The 20,670-nt window shown below is 39.1% G+C and overlaps 1 protein-coding gene across 8 annotated transcripts in view; it reads right to left on the bottom strand.

The window, feature by feature from the left end:
• Nucleotides 1-20,670, bottom strand: part of myo6a (myosin VIa) — an 84,522-nt gene that overhangs the window by 24,140 nt on the left and 39,712 nt on the right. For all 8 annotated transcript variants that reach the window (XM_034917858.2, XM_034917859.2, XM_034917860.2 and 5 more), the window contains exons 8-16: nucleotides 20,361-20,458; nucleotides 20,110-20,274; nucleotides 19,558-19,638; nucleotides 14,196-14,376; nucleotides 13,299-13,443; nucleotides 6,232-6,389; nucleotides 5,818-5,909; nucleotides 1,771-1,843; nucleotides 1,066-1,193 (exon numbers count right to left, since the gene is read on the bottom strand). In XM_034917858.2, coding sequence (XP_034773749.2) covers nucleotides 1,066-1,193; nucleotides 1,771-1,843; nucleotides 5,818-5,909; nucleotides 6,232-6,389; nucleotides 13,299-13,443; nucleotides 14,196-14,376; nucleotides 19,558-19,638; nucleotides 20,110-20,274; nucleotides 20,361-20,458 — 1,121 coding nt within the window. The remainder of the gene's footprint in view (nucleotides 1-1,065; nucleotides 1,194-1,770; nucleotides 1,844-5,817; nucleotides 5,910-6,231; nucleotides 6,390-13,298; nucleotides 13,444-14,195; nucleotides 14,377-19,557; nucleotides 19,639-20,109; nucleotides 20,275-20,360; nucleotides 20,459-20,670) is intronic.

Genomic DNA, 20,670 nt, shown 5'->3' with positions numbered 1-20,670 from the left:
TGAATTTTCATTTACATTTTTAAAACAACCATGTCAAATGCAGTTTTGTTGATTCTGCCCTAACATTACATCTCAGTATACACAGTATATGAACTCGTCTCCCTTTAGAAATCCATCTGTAAAGTGCTTAAACTCACTGAGAGTCTGAAGTGGTCCTTGTGTTTCTGATGTACTGCATCTGTAAAGTGCTTAAACTCACTGAGAGTCTGAAGCGGCCCTTGTGTTTCTGATGTACTGCATCTGTAAAGTGCTTAAACTCACTGAGAGTCTGAAGCGGCCCTTGTGTTTCTGATGTACTGCCTCTGTAAAGTGCTTAAACTCACTGAGAGTCTGAAGCGGCCCTTGTGTTTCTGATGTACTGCATCTGTAAAGTGCTTAAACTCACTGAGAGTCTGAAGTGGTCCTTGTGTTTCTGATGTACTGCATCTGTAAAGTGCTTAAACTCACTGAGAGTCTGAAGCGGCCCTTGTGTTTCTGATGTACTGCCTCTGTAAAGTGCTTAAACTCACAGAGTCTGAAGTGGTCCTTGTGTTTCTGATGTACTGCATCTGTAAAGTGCTTAAACTCACTGAGAGTCTGAAGCGGCCCTTGTGTTTCTGATGTACTGCATCTGTAAAGTGCTTAAACTCACTGAGAGTCTGAAGTGGTCCTTGTGTTTCTGATGTACTGCATCTGTAAAGTGCTTAAACTCACTGAGAGTCTGAAGTGGTCCTTGTGTTTCTGATGTACTGCATCTGTAAAGTGCTTAAACTCACTGAGAGTCTGAAGCGGCCCTTGTGTTTCTGATGTACTGCATCTGTAAAGTGCTTAAACTCACTGAGAGTCTGAAGCGGCCCTTGTGTTTCTGATGTACTGCATCTGTAAAGTGCTTAAACTCACTGAGAGTCTGAAGTGGTCCTTGTGTTTCTGATGTACTGCATCTGTAAAGTGCTTAAACTCACTGAGAGTCTGAAGCGGCCCTTGTGTTTCTGATGTACTGCATCTGTAAAGTGCTTAAACTCACTGAGAGTCTGAAGTGGTCCTTGTGTTTCTGATGTACTGCATCTGTAAAGTGCTTAAACTCACTGAGAGTCTGAAGTGGTCCTTGTGTTTCTGATGTACTGTATCTGTAAAGTGTTGATCACTGGTCTGAGGTAGACGGTTTTCTTCATCCAGAATATCTAGGATACCCACAAGCTTTGCTTCAACAAGATCTGAAAACAAATGTATGTTAGAACTTAGTACGAGATGAGGACAGACAGACAAGGAGCCTCCATACACTTCCACATTCTGATCATTTGAATAACTATGCCAATAATCTCCGGTGATGGTTAATAAAAATAACATTTGGTCTATGTAAGATGACAGTTTGCAGACAGGGTTATCCCTTTTAGATAGAACCTTACAATAAGGTAAAAACCAATAAGGCATTAAGATAAAATACATATTGTAATCACCGCCAAATACATACAGTACAGTAAATAACAAATACAGACACCTGTACCAGGAAAAGGTAGATCACAATGACACCCACAAATGAACAGCATCTCATTGAAAATGCTTATGCCTACAAAAATATGAGAAACTGTTCCATGATAGTCAATAAGGTGACAAAGTATGTGAAAGTATAACTGAAAAGCTTCAAATAATCAGAGACAAACATTTCCACAGAGGTAGCCTGTATTAGCCCAAGCCAGAACCCATTTGACTAACAGTCTGCACATCAATTGGATGTGCAAGGTTCATGCAAAACGCATTTGTAAAAGGAAATGAATGCAGGACAATACATACCAATACAGTCCTGATTATCAACATAATGCACCTCATTCACACCCAGGCCTTCCTTCTGATACAGCTCCTGTTCCTGTAATGAAAACATTTTTTTTTTTGTACCATAAGCGTATTCTATAAAGGCCAGTCTACCAGCTAAAAATCATCCTCTCAGAGTATTTCTCACAAACTTGCAAATGCCTTGGTCCTTTAAATTAACACATTGATCAGCCTATTACAGGGGTTGGTTTGGTCCTTTAAATTAACACATTGATCAGCCTATAACAGGGGTTGGCAACCTAAGGCTCGCGAGCCATCCCTGGCTCTTCCAAGTAACCAATTGCAGCTCTCGAGTCTAAGTCATTCACAAATACACACACAAAATAAAGAAATAAATAAAAAAAAATTAATTAAAACGTACTATTAGCGTCATCGCACATCCATAAATGACCAACCAATAATGTGATATCACGCTTTATTTATTTTTACATCCACCTATCCACTGCTCTTATTGGTGCTTGTATTCCTGGAGTCTGTTTCATCGTGTTTTGATTGGTCGAGAGAGCTGTCCACAAGCAATATGCACACAAGTCACAATCTGTAATCCCGCTTTTACTACATTTTTTCAGTTTCAAAGTGTAGTGTAGGGCTCTTTAGTTTCGTTTTAAAAAATGGCAAAAAGAAAAAAGTCGGATGAGGATCACCGTTCTTTTCAGCCGGAATGGACTCATATGTACGCCTTTGTGGAGGTCAGGATTTCCACTTTGTCTAATATGCAGTGAACTAATTTAAAATGACATCTCATGACAAAACATGCTGCATTTGCAGTGAAATACCCAGAAAGTGAGACGCAGAAAAAGGAAATAAACTACTGACATGGTCGAACAAAGGTAGAAGTTTAAATTCAGCAAGTTTTGCAGGCTCTTTAGAGATCGTTCACAAAGGCAAGCCTTTCACCAAAGAGCTATTTGAAGAATTCTCCAACAAACACAAAATGTTTCAGCAAATACAAGATATGCATTTATCTGCAAAAACAGTTGACGATCGAGCTGTGAAAATGGCGGATCAGGTTGACAAGCAGCAAATAGAAAACATGAGTACTGCTACATATTTTTCGTGCTTTGGATAAGTCAACAGATGTCTGATGTTGGACAACTATATATTCTCGGGTGATATATATATATATATGGCAACTTAGTACGAAATGAAATGCCTGCAATTCTGCTAATTAAAAATCAAACAAGAGGCGAAGACATACTTGAAACTGTGCTGGATTTTGTTAGCGAGAAGCAGAGAGTTAGGGAAGTTTGCTTCGGTGTGTACTGACGGTGCACCCAGCATGATCGGTAAACACAAGAGATTCGTTGCTCTTTTGTCAGAAAATATTCCATTTGAAGCTTTCACTGTATTACGCACCAGGAAGCACTTTGTGCCCAGTCATATGGAGTAGAACTCCGTGATGTAATGGCATTGGTAGTACATATTATCAATTGGATTCTTGCCGAGCGAGCCCTCAATCACCATCAATTCCAGTCCCTGCTGGAAGAAGTGGATTGCGTGTATCCAGAACTTTAGATGCACAACAATGTACGCTGGCTGTCCCGTGGGAACGTTTTAGCTTGCTTTGCTGCCTGCTTAAAATAAGTAACAAGACATTCCTAGAAATGAAAGGTGTTACACATCCTGAACTCTCAGACTGTGACTGGTTTCTCAAGTTTTACTATCTTGTGGACATTACAGGTCATTTGAATCAACTTAACGTTAAACTTAAAGGGCAAGGAAAGGACGTCCTGTCTCTACAGCAGGCAGTCTCTGCATTTTAATCCAAATTGAATCTGTTCATCAGAGACATCGAGACTGGCGGACTGACTCGCTTTGAGGTGTTACGAATGTTTCGAGATTCATGCAACAACCTAGATCTGCAGCAGAGTGTGGCGTTTACATCTGATCTGCTAATGTCATTCAAGTCTTATTTTGTGGACTTTCGCAGACACAGCGTTTTGTTCAAGTTTATGATTCGTCCTCATGAAACTTGTGTTGAAGCACTGGACTTGACGGTGATTCAGGGCATCTCAATCTGAGATTTGGAGCTGGATTTTGCCGACTTCAAGAAGTCAGACATTTGGGTTGAAAAGTTTCGCACTCAATTCAAATCTGGAAAGCCTTGCTCAAATTGACTGATTTGGAGAAATTGGAGTGCGAAGATACCCTAATTCTGCAAACTGGGAATGAAGTTCCACTTACACACGGCACAATGCAGAATATCAGAATATATTTTGCACATCAAAAACAATTTGTGTTCAAGACTAACAGAAGAAAGCCTGAATGCTTGCATGAAGCTAAACTTGACCAGCTATGAACCAGACTTCAAAGAAATGAGCAAAACAATGCAGCAGCACAAGTCACATTAAAGAAGTGCACTGCAAGTACAATAATATATTGTGTGTTTATGACTGGCTCTTTGCAAACCACTTGCTCGAATTTCCTTTTAGTTTGGATCTCTTGCCCAAAAAGGTTGCTGACCCCTTCCCGATAAAATCTATTACTCTCAAATCAATTACTGCTTAAGTAAAGAATGCTATGAAACGTTGTTAAATCTATATGATCAGTTGTTGTTTTTTTATTTTTTATTATTCAAATAAACACACTGAAGGGACTGCAGATGAAAAGGTGCTTTCACTGGTTCACATTAATGACTGTAGCCCACGATGTGATGATGGTATTAGCAATGATGGAGGTCAGAATACTGCTGCCATGCATTTCCCAGTGTACAATAATGTCTTCCTAATCTTGTACAAACAATGACCAATCAGGAAGCACACAAAACAAGACGGCACAGGGCATCTACTAGATGCATGCAATAGCTAGCTGGTAATGTGTTCAACCAGGCATTCCTTATAATGTACTGTGGGTTTCAGAGAAGTGAAAGAATCTAGCAAAACTAAGTAAACCCCTTGGTTACATTATTGTCCAACTCAATAAAATAACCTGATTGATTAAACTACTAAAATAGTAATTCACATAGGCAGTGCAATAGTCTCAACATACACTTGAGTCATTTGAAAACTCTAGCAAATGAAATGGTCTACTTTGAGAAACACCTCATGGTTTAAAAAGCATTGATGTGAAAAACATTTTACTAAAAGGCACTGCTATACCTCAATTTCTTATAAACGTGACAAAAATACGTGAGATTTAAGCACGCCACCACCTGTTGATAACTTTGCCGTATTCAGATCACATTGCTAAATCAGGTCACAAGTTAATTGGACAGTTTTATTGGTAATCCCAGTGGATAATTACCCAATGTCATTTAAATTACTTATTGAAGGAAACTGTTTTTGGGATACAAGTCCCGTCTTCCTTTTTGCAGTCACAACCCTGCCTGCATCGATCTGTCGTTTCTTTGCTGGGGCTTTGACATTTTAATAAGTGAAGTGCTGCTTCGATGTTTCCAACTAAATGTACAGTGAGGCGCTCCAGTTAGCACTTTGAGACTGTCAGAGCAGATTTGTGAATGTGAAGCCCTGCAGCTGTCTAGGCATTAGGACAAGTTGGGTTAAACGTGTTTAAAAATCAACCCTATTGTGAATATTGAAAACCACCTCCAAAAGCGTGCTATTGCTTATCATTATTTTTTATATGTTTCTGTGTGTAAAACTGCATCTTTAATACAAGTTTAATAAAGTCACCCACAGATTTGACTGTTCGAGCAGTCTTTGAGCTAACCCGAGGCTGAGGCCAGTATTAGAGGCTTTTATAAAACAGGCTGCTGTTTATCATCTGTGTGTAACACTGACGAGTCAAAATAATAAAAAAAGCTATTGAACACTAAAAATGTAACTGAAAGATGAAAGCGAACATAAAGGCTTCATCAAAACAGAACCTGATGTGTGTACCAGTAACTTCATCCCCCCGAAATGGAGTTTGCATGAGATTATCCATGGTAAATCTTTAACAAATTCAGTCGCAAGGGGAAGGAATAGCCTTCACACCCCTGGTGCGCCCCTTGTTGTCATTTTTATACTGGCCTTAAACAGACCCATCAGGCATCTCCCACCCCCTTACCTCTTTCAGAATTCGCTCGTTGAAAAACTGCTGTAGCTTTTCATTACAATAGTTGATGCAGAACTGCTCGAAGCTGTTGTGCTCAAAATATTCTGAAAAAAACACACACACGAATAAAACTGTTATTTCACTACAGACATATTCAATTGACCGAAAAGAAGTCTGGCATAATTTTAACATACCAAAATCTATGTGAAGAACAGCAAAATAGCAGTATTGTCATTCTGATTTAATCAAAAATTTGAATGAGATCCAGCTTTAAGCTTAAAAAAAAGAGAAGAGGAGAACAATCTTTCTGTGTTCTGATGAATCGTGCCCTCTCTTGCATTCCCTTTCTGAGGCATTTTGGCCCATGTTTTGATGAACATTAAAAGCAGTCATTTAGACCAAAAACACAATGCTGCTGCCACTCACCAAACCCAGCAATATCCAGGACACCGATGAAGAAGGAGGAACTCTCGAAGGGGAAGCACTGGTTCACTCTCTTCACCACGTGATCGAAGAGACGGCCATAGACTGCCTTGGCCAAGGCGTCACGAGCATTGTTGGCCTGTTCCACCTTCAAAGGGACCCTGAGGAAGAGAGAGGAACAGACTTAGCAGTGATGCAGTAGTTTGCTCTTTGTTGCTCCAGCACCAAATATGTCAGCTTTGTTTCTCTAGTTAACCGTTTGACAGGTGCTCTCACTGGCTGTTCGGTTTTCCAAATTTTACGCCTGTCAGTGCACTTATGACAGAAAACACTTCAACAGAGGAGAAACTGAAAAGACTTTCATACTGTTACAACTTCAGTTCAATAACGAGTTAAGACGAGTTACATTATTACATACCTGTATGTTTATTTAAACCCTTTAGGGTCCAAACTATTTTTGCCTTTTACTGTTAGATTTGCAGCTATAACTCTTTAACTATAAAGGTTACAGGTACATGTCATACATGAAATGCCTAGGCTTTCATAAAAAATGGAAATAGTCTAAAACTCACCCTGTTCAATACAGATAACAAAAACCACAGAAAGAGAGAGCCACACAAAACAGTATTTATTGTTTGTAAAAAATATTTTAGCATGGCCAACTCAAATCTGACCATGCACAACAAAACTTCAACATGTAGGGAACATGGAAAAAACGAATTTAACAAATTGGATAAGAAATAAAGGAATTATGGCCATATATACAAAAGGGACCAAAAGCAACCAAAAAACTGATTGATTGAAAATGTGCAAAAGAAAAAAAAAAAAAAAAAAAAAAAAAAAAAATTATTTGTCCCAGGTACCCTGTTTCATGTGGCACAAGATGGGGCTGTTCACTGGCTTGAAAATCTAGCAAAGTGGTGACCAGGGCAACATAATCCTAAACAGCTCTGGTCTCGTGCATCTGATCCACAAACACGAAAAAAATATATTTATTTATCAGAAAATAGGTCCTTGTGCCTTCGATGACACCATTTCTCTTATTTGGTAAAGGTTTTGTGTGAAAATGTTTGTTTGCTGCACTGAGGTAGGTCTGTCTTCAAAGCAGCAGTAACTTTCCAAAACACTTGCATTCAAGGCTATCTCCTAATATGGTCATCTACCGTCTTTCCAATGACGCAAGCAGGGCTGTCTCTCATAGTGCCTGAGTAAAAATATTTAAAGGGCCAGGTTGCCAGCAGGATATTTAACATTGGGCAGACCCTAAAAGGTTGACTTGTTCATGTTGATTTGTTAAGTGTGTGTGAGTGGAGCAAACTACAGTACTAGTATCAGTTTATAAATAAATGGTTTGAACCAGCTTTGCTTTTATTTGGAATATACATGTTAGATGCTCTTCCATAAAGCCTGTGCTGCGTCTATGAGAAGAAAGCTCCATTAAACCATGCCAGGTAACTTTTTGCAGCCCTTTTACATATACATATCTAATCATATTTAAGGTGCATCTCCCTGGCCTTAAATAAGTCACATTCCATACTTTAGTCATTGGATACTGCGTAACACACACCCAGCTAGCTTTACCTAAGCACTGACCCTTGTGAACTGCATTGCAAGGCAAGGCTCCTAGTAACCATGGAACCTTTAGCACTGAGTCTTTAATATGTGGCAGCTTGGAAAGATCAGCTGATAAACTGCATGGTTATAAAAAACCTTGGGGGACCTCATGTCAGCAGGAATACAGAACACCAGACCCAGTGGAATGACATGCAAGCTTCAGATACACAGCACTGTCTTTAACCTCACCTCTGGGTATTGTCAATACAACACAAGTGATAATGCAAGACAACAAGAAGGGACAACCTTGTATTACAGGATCGTGTGAACAGGCTGTCATCTGTATGGAGCACTGACAGGTCAAACAATACAAGCAATTAAACCAAATATATTGTAAAGGCTTCATAAAAACTAAATAAAACGTAGACCTTTTTTTTTCTGTTCCCATACAACGATACATTTGAGTTTTAATCAACGATGACAGATTGAATTCCATTCTAAAACCATATGGCATGCCTTGTTGATGGCATTTTAAATATCTAATCATACTGAATAAACCATCAAGGAAATACTTGTAGATGTGTAGAGAAATCAGCCGGGCGCCGCATAGCGCTTTCATAACACAGAAGGTTAAAAGGTTGTCAATACGATACAATTCTCTGTATAACTTTAGACCAGTTACAATGTTTTTAATGAACAATTTTCGGCTGATTATACAACACGGGTGAGCAAGAAGAGTCTTGTCTCATTGGCTATGTTGTTAATCCGAAGACACATTTCACTTCTTATCAGGATAAGCAAAGAGCCCATTCCAAATGCAGAATTCTCTCCTCATACATAATAAATCTTCAGCTACAGTGCCCATTCTAATTATTATTATTATTTGTTTATTTAGCAGACGCCTTTATCCAAGGCGACTTACAGAGACTAGGGTGTGTGAACTATGCATCAGCTGCAGAGTCACTTATAACAATGTCTCACCCGAAAGACGGAGCACAAGGAGGTTAAGTGACTTGCTCAGGGTCACACAGTGAGTCAGCCGGTATTTGAACCGGGGACCTCCTGTTTACAAGTCCTTTTCTTTAACCACTGGACCACACAGCCTCACACCAACAGTTATCACTGAAATTACAACAGGGTGCTTTTAATGATATAAATAGTGGCAGATTCTAATTGGGAAACCCTAAAATGTATAAACCTGCATTAGTATTAATATTGATAAGTAGATCAACAAATCACCCCTGGGTAGAACATGTGCAGGATTAATAATGAATAAAAGATCAGAGGTTTGTACAGTCTTATCTTCAATGCACATCTCCTCAAGATAACAAAAAGCACCACTGGTTGTTTAAAATGATAAAAATGTATTAATCTATATTAAATTAAAATTAATATTAATACAAAAAAAAAAAAGAAAAAACAACTGGCAGAAGGTACAGGTGTCGGTCATTGTCAAATCAACAGTACGACGGTCACTCTTGAAATCAGGACTTAAAAGGATGTGTTGCAGTAAGATTACGTCTGTTAAAAGGAGAACAAGACTAAAAGGCTAAAATATGCACAAGAACACAGAAATTGGACTATGGAACAATGGTCAAAGGTGCTTTGCACTGTTGATGGATGGACGACGACACCTGTGCCAGTTCTGTTGTCAATTCAATGCTTGTCTTCTTTCTATTCCTTAAGCATATTATCTTCAAGTATTGCTCATCCATGTTAGACAGATTTTTGGGTCTTCCAGTCCTGGGTTTGTCAATTATAGATGATGTTTCTCTGTACCTGTTGATTATGCTTCGGATACCACAGCTTGAAAATCAAGTGATGCGAGCTATTTCACTCAATGTGTTTCCTTCTTTATGCAAGTCAAGGTTGTTATAATAGTAGAAAACACTAGTGGAGGCTTTGAGTAAATTATTGATGCTCATAATGCATCAGAGCAAAAAAATGCAACATGTCTAAAGCCCGCCGCACACAGTCCGACTCAAGCCGTCCCGACTCATCTCATCTGAGGATGCACAGATTCTGCTATCAGTTGTGTTCAGTTTTGGTTTGACGTCACAATCGAGTTTTTCCCGACTGGGTGTCGCACACTGCTAAGACTGAAATACTGACCACAACTAGATACTGGTGATTACTATGTATGCACATTTAATTAATACTGCCATGTACACATTTTTGTATTAACTTAGCCAACATAGCGACCCTCATATTATGCATGGCATCGTATGCTGATTAGACAGCGGAGACAGCGTAGCGAGGCAACCAAAAGAAGTGCTTAGCCTATTAATTTAGCTACTGACCATTTACACCGTGCAAACGTTTCAGGCAGCACTTTTTCTATAGTTTGTCTGCTACACTTTAGCCTGTGGTAAATAAAATCCAACCTGTTGATTCTTATTTGACTTTAGCGTTTTTTTCTCAGCTTGTGTATCTAGGGGCTTGTGATTTGCAGTAAGAAAACATAGGCTGCCAGTAGATTGATAATAAAAAGGTTAATTGATAATTTACCTTTGATTAGTAAACACCTGAAAAAACTATTCAAATGTGAACATATCTGGTATTTTTGAATTCGGGACTAATGTATTTTTACCTGTGGAACTAAAGCTGTCAATATTCCTCTATCTTGTATGACAAGTTACATGACAAGCTATCTCATTTAAACCTGCTCCACCACTGGTTGACACCCTTATGACTAATCGGTCTCAGTCAGTCTTGATCGGCAACCGCCGCACCCAGACAGACTGATCACATCTGAACGAAACTGGTTCTGAAAAAGATTCAACATGTTCAATGAAGACATCTTGACTGATTTTAAGGGCATGCACACTGCTAAGATTCATCCAAACTCTGTACGGCCAGTTGAGATGAGATGAGGATAACAAAATACTGAGCTCAAGTCATGTGATTTCATAAACGCCAGGTGCTCAGTGTTTGGTATTTGAGTTTAGTTAAAATTGCCAAAGTGAGTTGATTAAGAATCTGTATAAATAATCATTTGAAAAGACATAATTCTAATGAATGCAAGAACAGCGAAAGATATGACCATTCCCCTCTTGAGTAATGAAGATTGCCTGGCTGCTATTGGTAGGATTGAAAGCAGCCTGTCTGCGAGAGAAGTTGCCTGAAGAATGAGATGTTCTGCTTCAACAATCAGCAGACTAGTCCAGAGAAACCGGCTCAGTAAGGGACAGGCCACGTCCTGGAAGGCAGAGGGTCACCACACTGGCCCAGGACCATCACATCCGACTGATCCATCTGCATAATCGTTTTCAGACTGCAGTGGCTACAGCACAAGAAATTCCAGGAAGAAGTAACCCGCGCATCAGCAGAATGACCTGTAGATCGTGCGTCTGCATGAAAATGATTTGCATGCTTGGAGGCCGTTCAGGTGTAACATGTTGACAGCTGAGAGATGAAATCGCCGTCTTCTGTGGGCCAGAGAACATCTGTGGTGGAGTGTTTTATTCACTGATGAATGCAGTTTTGCCCTTGACAGACCTGAAGGAGTCTGTGTGGAGACGTCATGCTGACTGTTGCATTGTTCAAGCCAACCGGTGGGGCGGTGGAAGTGTGATGATGTGGGGAGGAATCTCCTTTAACACAAGAATGCCTTTGGTGCAGATTGAGGGCAACCTTACTGCTCAGTGATACATTGATGAAGTCCTTGAGGCAACAGTTTTTCCATTCCTGCAAGCCAATCCGGAAGTGTAGATTTTCCAGCAGGACAATGCAAGACCACACAGTGCTAGGATTACAATTGCACGACTTCAAGAAAACAATGTCAAGGTCTTGCATGGCCAGCTTTTTCTCTTGACCTGAGTCTGATAGAACATCGGTCGGACCAAATCGCCAGTGCCATCCACAGGAGACAACCACGACCAGCCAACCTTCGCCAGCTGTCTGCAGCTGCACAGGAAGAGCGGCCATCCCACAGCAGATTATCCAGAGGATGATCAGGTCTATGCGTCAGTGCTGCCAGGATTGTGTTAATGCTCAGGGAAGTCATACCCGATACAAACTTTGTAATGTTTTCATTTTGACAGTGTGTCACGTTTCATACTGAAAACCTGTCATGATTCTTTGATCTGTATTTTTGTTCACATATTGTGATTTTGTTTGATATCTATGTTTAAAATATTTGATTAAATCCATTAGACCTGAGTGTTGCATTTCTTTTGTGCATCAATAGCTATTTAAAAGTGGAGTCTGTTGTGGCTGTTAAATTACTCTGTGTAAATCTAATCCAAATTTAATATTGATGCTAAACTGACAGAAAAGAAAGAAAGAAAGAAAGAAAGAAAGAAAGAAAGAAAGAAAGAAAGAAAGAAAGAAAGAAAATGCAATGTTAGTTGAGGTTGTGAACCACTGTGAAACTGGAATACGCAGTAAACTGGGTGAAACAAGCAAAAGGGAAGCTGCAGACAAATACCTGGAAGTTGCTTCAAATGAGATGCTTCTGTCAGCTGGGCAGTTCATTTGTATTAAGGTAGCTTCATTTACTGTGCATGTATTGACATTAGTTTAGTTTGATTACCTTGGTTCTGCATTCTATCAGTATATTGATTGAATTCAAGTGGGAGGGTCTTTTCCATAGAGTCATAGGTATAATATATATATATATATATATATATATATATAAAATCACATAGGTTGACTTGCAGTTCTACTCAATCATGATTTGGACGTGATTTGCCACTTACAACTGACCACGGGGACAGTGGGGGATACCATGAAAATAATAAATAAAGTGTAATGTCTATTAATACATTCATGTTTTCTTTGTGCATTGTGTCTAACTTTACAATACATTGGTGTGAGTGATGCGATAACGCTGTATTCAGCTTATTTGTCACAGTTACAAAAAGGAACATGTGTGTAATAATGCTGCCTTGTTCTGGTTCGGTTTGAAACTTTCATTTAGATTTTTCAGAAAAAATGATTGGATGTCAAAAACAGCTGAAGGAGTTAATAAAAACGCGAACCTATCATAACTGACTTGCACCTGAGGTAATGCAGTGACAGACAAGAGCAGCACTGACAACCATCCAGAGAGAGAGGTGTTCCGCTCTAGAGGACCCTATTGCACTCTGCAGTCGTAAGGTTTCCATGGCTACTGTTCCTCATTATGAGCACTAGACCTCTCTTTGAAAGGCTGGTGGAAAGACATGTCCAATTACACTGGACTGGCACTTTACACATGAACTGGGCAGAATAACAGTTCTGCAAGACTTACAATTCCTTAAGAACTATATTATCTGCCAGTTTATTTATTTATTTTTTTTACAGAAAATCCTATTTCTGTTGAATAGGAAGTTTTCTTTGTAATACAATGACAAAAGGAAGAATAATATTACTGTACTATGTCTTAATCCAAAACATTTTTTTTTTTCATATAAACGAAGAAACAAAAACAAAAAAATCCATCTGTCTTTTTCTTGCAAACAGAGCTGGTTTTAATGACTCAGGCCTGTAGGTTTTTACATCTGTTTACAGAAAATCAATGGGAGGTCTCTTACTTGATCACGGTTCCTTTGGCGCCCCCTGCTGTTGTCAGCATGACTCTTGTGGTCAGACTAACCCTCAGATCTTCCTCGTCAAGACCGAGTAGGTCTGCACAGTACTCCAGGGTCTGGCTGGATGACTTCTTCGGGGTGCAACCACCTGAAGAGCAATATTAGAAGAAATTAATGAAAAGCTAGAATTTGTATTCCTCTCTGCAACTCAAATGTACTGAAACCCAGGAACATTGCCTGCCCTCCGTTTTTATTCAAAGCGACTTACAGAGACTAGGGGGTGAACTATACATCAACAACTGCTGCAGAGTCACTTACAATATGACCTCATTACGTCTCATCCGAAGGACGGAGCACAAGGAGGTTAGGTGACTTGCTCAGGTCACACATAGTGAGTCTGTGGCGGGATTGAACCTGGAACCTCTTGGTAATGAGCCCTTTTCTTTAACCACTGCACCACCAGCCTGTATATTAACTCATACAGTCAGCTGTGCAAACCTTTAAAGATATAGCACACCCTATCTATTACAATTAAACAGTCCATGTAGTGACAGGTTCCTCTTTATCCTGGGCAATCACACAGGTGTAATAATTCACACATATCATTAAAAATACTGGAGTAAAGACATGGTGTGTATACTCAGAAGCACAAGCTGGTTATATGGATTGGTAATAACTTAAATGAGATAATCCTGCACTGCAACCAACACTAAACCTAAATCTACTAAATAACAGAGGAATTCACTCTTCAGTACTGAACACTCAAGCAGAAGTGATCGTGTTTACCAGGTCAACAGAAATACATTGCTGACATCCCTATTGTGTTTGAACCCTTGCTATCAAAGACAAGCAGAAATGCATACCTCACCAGCCCAAGGTGGGGATTACAAGAGACCTAACCTGAGGTGCTGCCAGCTTCCTCAAAGTCAATGTTTCCCAGGTGCAGAACACCAGCAACCACTCTGAAAAGATCCAGCTTCTCTGTGTCATCAAGACCGATCTTCTTCATGGCCCCACACATCCTGTTGAAGTCACCCTGATCATCCAACAAGGGGTCCTTCAAAGCGCCTTGCTTTAAATGCTAACAGACAAAACCACCATAACAAAACAGACATGCAGTTTGTAAGTCCCGTGGTATGCATTATGTTTGCTGCAGTTACAGTACTTTTCATTTAAGATTATAGATTCACACTCTAAAACACTGAGCCTACCCAGCCTTTCTCACCACCATGCTGTTTTCATAGGCTTGGTATAAACAAGAACACTTTAAAAAAGAGTGATGTGGCATACAAGTTAGGCCACGATATATTTTACACAATAACACTAATGCACATTATTTTATTTTTACTATAAGCATGCCAAACAAGTACATCACACATAACCAGCACTATCCAGTCAAAAACATCAGTCAAAATCAGCACTGCAAATTTCACTCAGCCTGCTGCCCCATGTATTTAGAGAATATTTGAAATCTTCTGTTTCATTAAGTTGAAAATTCATTCATATATATATATATATATATATATATATATATATATATATATATATATATATATATATATATATATATATATAAACAAACACACACACACACACACACTACAAAATACCATAAGAATGTCACAGTATACTGGTGATGGTATAATGGGAGTGCATTTTATACAGTACATTGTGTCCTTAGTTTTCAGTTTATTTTTGAGGAGTGCATAAAATACTGTGCTAAATCATTCAGCTTTTAGAGTAACATATTTTGCAACCTGGGAAAAACATACCTGTTAATTGTCAGGTTTTGCCATGTAATGTGATAACAGGATATACAGTATCAAGATTAAAAAAAATAAAAAAACAAAAAAGTAGAATCATATGCTGGGCAGTCTAGGCAAGGTGTAGATGGAGGGTGTTTCTACTGCCTTTCCCAAGGTGTAGCTGAGCGGGACAGTCTGGGTGAGATGTGGTTAGAAAAGAGGTAGAAAACAGAATCTCTTTAGCACGCCTTTCGATAACGTACTTCTGTGCAGCACAGCACAGCTTGACCCCGTTGGGTATGAGATACAAAACTGTGCTGTCTGAGGTGTAGCTGAGTGTCAGTGGAAACACCCTCCATCTGCACCTCTCCCAGACCGGCCAGCTCAACGACACCTGGGAGAGGCAGTGGAAACACTCTCCATCTACACCTCTCCCAGACCGGCCAGCTCAACGATACCTGGGAGAGGCAGTGGAAACACCCTCCATCTGCACCTCTCCCAGACCGGCCAGCTCAACGATACCTGGGAGAGGCAGTGGAAACACCCTCCATCTACACCTCTCCCAGACCGACCAGCTCAACGATACCTGGGAGAGGCAGAGAAAACACCCTCCATCTACACCTCTCCCAGACCGGCCAGCTCAACGATACCTGGGAGAGGCAGTGGAAACACCCTTCATCTACACCTCTCCCAGACCGGCCAGCTCAACGATACCATGTGAGGGATATGATTGACACCAATTACAGGCTTTGACATCACAGAAACAAAGAATACATTGAAAGCTCTCACATTGGAGACATTAACAGTTTTTAATGATGTTTCAATGAAGAATGCACGTCAGATCTAAATAAATACATTGCTCAAAAAGGCTGTATTACAGTAAGAAGAAGAAGAAGAAGAAGAAGAAGAAGAAGAAATATTTTGTATAGCGCCTTTCATTAAAAGAAATCACAAAGCGCTTTACATTAAAAAAATACATAAAATACATATATACATAAAACAATACAATACAATAAAAACTATGCAGTGCAGTAAGCCAGCGTATAAAAATGAGTCGAGGCGTTCCAGAGAAGAGGGGCCAAAGAGCAAAAGGCACGTATGTTTTGCTTGCCTCAGAAATAACCACAGAAACCAATCAATAGAATACTACAACTTTTTTTGCTAACTTTAAAAAAAAAAAAAAGTTTTATTAGTTTGAACTTTCTATAAAATCTAGTCTTTGTTAAAAGATATGCAATAAATCTAGGTACAACGTGTGCTGGAAAGTTGCAGCACTTCAGAACGTATTATTAAATTATCATATTGATTCATACAAACACCATACAACATTCCTGTCAGAACTATTTGCGGTCTGCCACAGATCAATCGTGCTTCACAGTGGCAGACAGGCCGGTACTCAGGACTAGCGGTACAGCTCGTATGAAGCTTATCAAACAGCCCGAGCCGAGGTCCCTGCATCAGTAAGCTAGCAGAGCCGAGGTCCCTGCATCAGTAAGCTAGCAGAGCCGAGGTCCCTGCATCAGTAAGCTAGCAGAGCCGAGGTCCCTGCATCAGTAAGCTAGCAGAGCCGAGGTCCCTGCATCAGTAAGCTAGCAGAGCCGAGGTCCCTGCATCAGTAAGCTAGCAGAGCCGAGGTCCCTGCATCAGTAAGCTAGCAGAGCCGAGGTCCCTGCATCAGTAAGCTAGCAGAGCCGAGGTCCCTGCATCAGTAAGCTAGCAGATTCGAGGTCCCTGCATCAGTAAGCTAGCAGAGCCGAGGTCCCTGCATCAGTAAGCTAGCAGAGCTTCCATCATGTTCTACATTGTGTTGCTAATGCCAGGCAGCACCAGAATGACTTTTGCAGATTAAGGCACCCTTCCCTACTTCACTTGCAAGGCCCTCACATGGGTGTAACAGAAACCTAGCAAGGTATTTTGCCCTTTGGTGAAAATGTACTGCCAAATGTACTGTGGTTACAGTCTGAACAATAAACACACTGGTCAAACAAAATGATCCAAATTAATCTTCCAGTAAGCTGTATGGTGTGTACAGTATGATTTAATTAACTTTTATTTAAATGGCAAACTTTAGCTATTTTCAATTAACACATTAAATACAAATAACAAAACACTGCTATACAGATATTTCTTTTCTATAGATCAATGGGAGGCTGTGGAGGTGAGTGAACTGGTCATTTGTTTAATACAAGTTACTTTCTTCTCTGTTCAATATCCCTTTTATACCATCTGATTTTCAATTGAACTCCCAGATTAAATATGTACTCAAATACAGCAGAATCTGTATTCTCAGAACATTTCTGAACAGATAATACATTAAAACGATAAACAAATTATAAAATGTGTAAAACAAAAATCGTGTGTTCCTCTACTGTGACATTCTTACAGTTTAAACAAATAAAAACAAAATAAAGAATCAACGTTCACAATCTATCCATCTTCCCCCATGCATCTCTCTGCAAATGCCTCACTTCAACAAGCACTGATGGAAAACCTGACACACCAAGCCATTTACAACACAAAATACTTTCCTAAGTATATAAAAAGAGATCACCTCATCCTCCTGATATCATATAGAGAAGAAGCAGTGGAAAACATGAAGATTTAAACAATGTAATCATTAGAGGACAGTCATAGTGTTCATAGAACAACATCGTCCCATTGCAGGCGCTCAGCATGCCAGTAATCTGCCCTGGTTGTCAGCTCTGTAGCACACTTACAGCCATCTCCAGTAATGGCTAACACGCTACATGAAGTGTCTCTAATTGCTGTGTATTTACATAGTAGTTACTTTGTAATTATGTGTTACACATGTATTTACTATGTTATTATGCATAGGTACAAACAATGTACTTCATGTGTAAATCTTTTTGCACCATATATTTAAGTGCACAATTGTATTAGAAAAGAGAGGGTTAGGTTTAGATTTAGGGATATAGCACGTGAAGTACATGGTAGTTACATTGTAACTATACATAATAACATTGTAATTATATGTGAGTACACATGTATTTACTAAGTAGCTACTATGTAAATACACAGTAATTAGACACTTAATTTAAAGTACATTTCCATTGCTGGGGATATGCATACCCACTGGGCATAATTAACACTGAAGAAAGAACAAGCTGCAAGCTCTCAGGGAAGAATACTTAAGAGTGAAACAAAAGGAATTAAAACTTCATGAATCAAGTTTTTAAAAAAATGCTTACAGTACATTTAGTGTAAATACATGCACATTTACTCTCTAAATTACACAGTTATTTTCAAAGCTGTTTTTGTTGTATTTATTAATTCAAGAACTTCAAGCAGCACGTTTTCAGAGCATGTTTGAATGTGAACACAAAAAGGTTTAAAAAGTTTTACTAAAACACTGAACCTATAATAAAAAATATATACAGTATATATATATATATATATATATATATATATATATATAGTAAATACATGTGTATTCACACTGTACATATATATATATATATATATATATATGTTGGGTTTTTTTTGTTTTTTTTGCTGACACGTTTAAATCACTAGTACTGAAATCTGTTATAAAATTTGCACCATTTAGGCTAATTATCAAGGACATATCCTTGCCTAAACAACCTACACATATTTAATAATAATAAAAACCTTTAGCGTTCATGCTCACACACACACACACATCTCCACTAGATGGCTGTGTGGTGTGTCTGTGTTTTGATGTTTAGTGCTGACTGCATTCTAGCCAGCTGCTGTTTAATCTGTTTTGGTTTCACAGCAGTTGCGGTTGGGCTACTGCTTTAGGGCTGTCTTACAGCACAGCATGCTGGAACACAGGGTCTCTAAGGGGTTGAAGGTATAAGTCAGAGCGAGTGTAGTAAATATGTGTTTGTTGAAAGAAGCATCGTCTGTGCGTGTTTATGTACATAACACTGTGGGTATCTGTCTTGTATGCTTTTATCTACATCAGGTTTCCAATAATGTACACTTTTTCCGGAAGTATGGTAGTTTCAAAGCTTAAACAAATATTGTGTCTTCATTAGATTCCACTGAATCCCTTAATCCTTTACTACCTGTATAAAAACAGTTATTCTGGTCTCCAGACTGGTTGAACACATGGATGAACAGATGGGCGGGTTCCTCCTAGGCATCTTAATGCTGTTCAGGAGGGATGTGATGTACAAGTCTACCTATAACCTACATATCAGGTAACGTCCGCAGTGCAGGCTGTCAGTATTGGGGAATACACTTGAATCTGTTGGTGTTCCTGAGTTGCCTCAGTTTTAAGGAATGGGATTATATACTGTAGCCCATGACTAGGCTCTTGAATTTACAGAAAAGATAAAAAAAAGTAAGATGTGCTTAAAGCATGACAACCAGTGTACAAAAAAACATTGAACAAATAACATTTACATAATATGTATTTCCTTGCATTTCAAACACAAATTAAACAAGATTAAACTTGTGTGGGAAATCATAGGTCATGAATGTGACTTAAAATGTAAAGCTCCAAGAAGGCAATTAAATATACACTATACCTCAGGGCTCTTGCGATTCTGTGGGATCTGTTTATCAGTCTCCTTATTGGCAAAAAACCTGGTGCAGCCACGGTTGAGATACTAAAGCAGGGATACAAAACACACAGGCTTTATTCCATGTAATACGTTCTATCTGAATATTTAGCAGTAATTCAGTAGCATGCCACACTCCCATGTAATGGTGCAGAACACTGGTAAAGCCATCTCAGTTACATATGTGAGCAGGAGGATGATGGGAAATGTGAAGCCATCTTGAGGCAGGGAATGCAATTTAAAAGTTTTAAAAAGAAGTGGTCAAAATGTAAAAAAAAAAAAAAATTGAAAATTAAAACAATACACAAACACCTTACGTAAACAGTTGTAGCAACACATGGGAACATGTAAGACAATCAAATAAAAAGGTCCTTATGTACCCTTTAAGGCTTTTAATCAATGCCAAATGCTATAACTTACTTGTATACTGAATGTGTGCATGACAAGCAAGCCATTTTGATCAGCTACCCAAACCTTACGCCAAATCACAAAGACAAGATGCACGGGTAGAGTACTCACCCTGAAGCTCTCCGGAGAGCTCAAATGAAACTTTTGCCGAATGTCCTCAGAAGCTCCCGCACACAGACGGTAAAAGATATGGTAGTTGCGTTCTTCTTTACTCTGCATACAGATGCGGGACTTTTCCAACAGGTAATGGGAAACAAACCCTCCAACCACAGAGTTCTAATTGAAAACACACACAAGGTAGTTTATTTTTAAATTGTATCAATGCTTTCTTTTATTTTATATTTGCAAAGGAAATGCAATACCTTTTCATTGAAGTGAATCTCTACAAATTTTCCAAAACGGCTGCTGTTGTTGTTTCGCACCGTTTTAGCATTTCCAAAGGCCTCCAGCAAAGGATTTGCTGTAAATGAAAGAGCAAGAGAGAACACATTTTCAAATTGTAATAACATCAGCTTCAAATTACTTATCCACAACGTCAAACAGAACTTACGACAAGTCATACAAAAAAAGACAGCAAAAAAAGTGGACAAACCTCTTACATGCAGAAACACTGCTAGGAAACTTTAAAAGCTTCAATACTCTTTCTACTGGTGTCCCTTATTATGCAGAACA

The sequence above is a fragment of the Acipenser ruthenus genome, chromosome 5, assembly GCF_902713425.1.
Source record: "Acipenser ruthenus chromosome 5, fAciRut3.2 maternal haplotype, whole genome shotgun sequence".
Taxonomy (NCBI): Eukaryota; Metazoa; Chordata; class Actinopteri; order Acipenseriformes; family Acipenseridae; genus Acipenser; species Acipenser ruthenus.
Note: the sequence above shows the minus strand (reverse complement) of the source record. Positions and strands in the feature narration are given on the sequence as shown.